This window comes from Maniola hyperantus, chromosome 15, assembly GCF_902806685.2.
Source record: "Maniola hyperantus chromosome 15, iAphHyp1.2, whole genome shotgun sequence".
Taxonomy (NCBI): Eukaryota; Metazoa; Arthropoda; class Insecta; order Lepidoptera; family Nymphalidae; genus Maniola; species Maniola hyperantus.
This window is the reverse complement of record NC_048550.1, coordinates 35144-38382: the sequence shown is the minus strand read 5'-3', so window position 1 is coordinate 38382 and position 3239 is coordinate 35144. Positions and strand designations below refer to the sequence as shown.

Here is a 3239-nt window from a genome sequence, read left to right as displayed (position 1 = left end):
ACCTTTCCCACGGCTGTGACTTGCTGCCATACTTGCGGCGACACCTGCAAAACCACATGATTCTCGAGCGGATTCCTGGCTCTTCTTCGGTACCTCACGCTTGCCCTATATTCATCGTCCGGTATCGTCCCCAGCACGTTCCCGTTTTGCCGCTTTAGGGCACCCAATATGTCCTCGTCGGTATTGATGCTAAGGACGTTTAGCAGGACTACAAGCGGATCCCTATTTTCCACCTCCTGCGTCAGGAGTGTTGGGCTGCCAGTCTTCAATTTCTCTACTACTCTAGCGAGCTCTTCTCGCGACTGGCAGCCCAGCACTACCTTTTGATCTTTGGCTTTTCTCAACCTGTCCACTCGCACGCCGGATGTCTTCGCGTTCACGGCAGTTCTTATTTTGTCAATTATGTCTTCGCTTTTGTCGTGAGCGTCGACCGAAGACACCACCATCGAGTGGAAAGATTGAGGCAGCTCCAGACCGCGTTTCCTTGGGGCGCCGGCTGCCACATTTGCGTATGTGACGGCTATCCTCTCTTGGATGTTTTTGCTGAGGTGCGACACTTGGTCTTTTAGGGCTCCCAGGTCGTCCCTGGTCGCGGACGCCACCTCCTTCTGCTGTTGCAGTTCGGATCTGACCTCCACGACCAGAGCGTCATTTGCGTGGGGCAGAGGAGCTGCACGGGCGACAGAGGCGTTCTTGTCCAGGTGAACCTTTAACAGCTTCATTTGTGCTGTGTTCTCCTGGACGAGTTTTTTGTGCTCTTCCAGCGCCCGAGTCAGCTCGGCTGCGTCACCCTTCGTGTTCGCTGCGATTTTCGCACTTGCACTCTGTTGTGTCACTTTTGGTAGCTCCTTGGGTTTATTGTGGTCGTTTCCGGTCGTTTGGGTGAGTCGGAGTCCAGCCGCCTCAGATTCTTTCACCAGGCGGTACAACTTTTCAATTGCCCAGATCACCTCGGTCTTTATTTCCGCCTTTAGGTTGCGGGAATTATTTAGCTGGAGTTTTGCTTTCATAAGACACGCTTTTGCCTCCGCAGCCCTTCCCTTTAGCTTTGTTGTTTCTGGCTCGGGGGAACCGAGCTTTTGGAATGTCTGGTCCAGAGGTGCGCCGATCCTCCGAGGCGCTGGCCCTTCACCTTGCGGTGTTTTGTCCTGCGTGCTTGGCTGAGAGGAGTTCGTTGGATCGTCCTTTGAGGGAGGCAGGCTGGGGTCGCTTACCACTGCACCCACTTCCGGTGTCTGGCCGGGCTCGACCAGTTCCTTACTTGTGTGAAGAGGCGCCTTTGCAGCGTCTAGGCTCTGCCTTGGCGTTTTTACGGGTGTCCGGAGACCCAGCATTTTATGTTGGGATGAGTATACGTCAGGGAACAAAGAAAATCAAGTTTAACCTAGCCTTGTCAACGAAATGTTAGGTGTAAAGGGCCTGTAATCTCGGTTAATTTATGGAGGTGTAAAGGGCCTACCTTCGTCAATTTATACCTATACTATTGGGTGGTGTAAAAGCCGCCCAAGTCAATGAAATACTAAAACTAGTTATACAATTTAAGACTAGGTTGGGCAGTGTAAAAGCTGCTCAAGTCGATAATATGCTAGACAAAAGTATCAGAAACTAATTTGAGCAGTGTAAAAAGCTGCTCAAGTCAATAAACTTAAACTGAGTGTAGATTTAAAACTAGTTTGAGCAGTGTAAAAAGCTGCCCAAGTCAAGTTGCTATTACAATACAACGGGAGTTTTGTCCAATTTTACTTAAAACTACTTTAAACAAGTTTGAAAAAGTTGGAGGTGTAAGGGGCCTCCAACTGTCAAAAGCCTACTACTGACTAACTAGCAGTCAAAATCTGCTTAGTCAAAAAACTACTTTCGCTGCTTGGTAGAGATTGACTCTACCTTGACTCTAGCTAGAGCCGCCCGTCCAGTACCGATCGATAGCCCTCGTCGTGGGCTGGTCAGCCGTGAAAACCGCAGTTCTCTACGACCAACGGTTGCCGGGATATCCAACTTTTAAAATTTTTCAAGATGGCGGACTTAATTGTTGCCTGGATCTTCTAAATTCAATATCTCGGGAACCGCCGGTCGCAGAGATGTGTGCGACGGCTCTCCGTGCTTGTCTCGTTACAAGCTATGTGTTCACCGATACCGGCTCTAGGGTTTAGGTACAGACTCTACCTAGAGTCCAGAACCGGCACCTGCGGTAGAGCTCACCACGATTTCGTCAACCTAATCCTAATTACAAACAGTCTCCGCGATTTTGTAGAGCTCAACTCCACTTTGACCCTGGGTAGAGTCGCCCTTCTGGTGTCAGTAGATAGCCCTTGAGGAGGGCTAGTCAACAAAGAAAACCGCTACGCGCTACGACCAATAGTTCCCGAGATATCCAACTTTAAGTTTTTTCAAGATGGCCGACCAAACTGTTGCCTATGTCTAGACTGAACTTTGAAAATTAATATCTCGGGAACTACCGGGCGGATATATGCGTGCGACGGCTCGCCGTGGTCGTCTTTTTACAGGCTATGTGTTAACCGGACTAAAAAACCAGGTTAGGGGGTCGACTCTATCCAGGGTCCCAAGCCGGTACAAGTTGTTGAGCTCGCCACGATAGGGTGCCCAAAGGAAACCGCAGCCCTTAGCGTCGTCTCAGACCGAAGTTATGCCCTTTTGAAGTTTTCCAAGATGGCCGCCAATATGGCCGCCACTTTGGACAGAAGGCCCAATTTCGGCAGTTTTCAACCTAAACTGCCCGTGTTTGGGCTTGTTTGATAGGTCTTATAAAGACCTATTCAATTTCGTTAATGGGGTAGTTGTATGAGCAACCCCCGATTTTTAGGGGTTGAAAACCTTAAGTTTTTAACTAAATTCACAATTAAAATTACTTATAAAAATTTTTGAAACTAGCGATAATTTACAGGGCCTAACCTATCTAAATACTATTTTTACCGATTAGTTGCAGAGCTGTTGCACCCTTATTTCAACAACCACGTGTCAACCCCTAAATTTCAAAAAATCGTAACTTAAAAATTACTGAGCAAAAAATTTTGAAATTTAGAATACAAATAAAGTTAATTGATCTTTACAATTTAACCAAAAATAAAGGGGGGGGTGTCGATCTAGATTTTAGTGAAATTAATTTTGAAATTTTTATAAAACTTTAGAGTGCAATAACTCTGCAACCACTTAACTTTAGTAGACGCTCGATGTGTCGCCGAGCAGCTCACGTTGTACTCCGTTGATAGAGGCAGGCAGCA

The 3239-nt window shown here is 47.4% G+C and overlaps 1 protein-coding gene across 1 annotated transcript in view; it reads right to left on the bottom strand.

Annotated features, from left to right (window-relative positions):
- The window catches only part of LOC138403317 (uncharacterized), a 1922-nt gene extending 357 nt beyond the window's left edge, over nucleotides 1-1565 (bottom strand). The window contains exons 1-2 of the mRNA XM_069503341.1: nucleotides 1476-1565; nucleotides 1-1419 (exon numbers count right to left, since the gene is read on the bottom strand). The exon at nucleotides 1-1419 is cut by the window's left edge and continues 357 nt beyond it. Coding sequence (XP_069359442.1) covers nucleotides 1-1334 — 1334 coding nt within the window. The 5' untranslated portion in view covers nucleotides 1335-1419; nucleotides 1476-1565. The remainder of the gene's footprint in view (nucleotides 1420-1475) is intronic.
- Between the last annotated feature and the right edge of the window lie 1674 nt (nucleotides 1566-3239).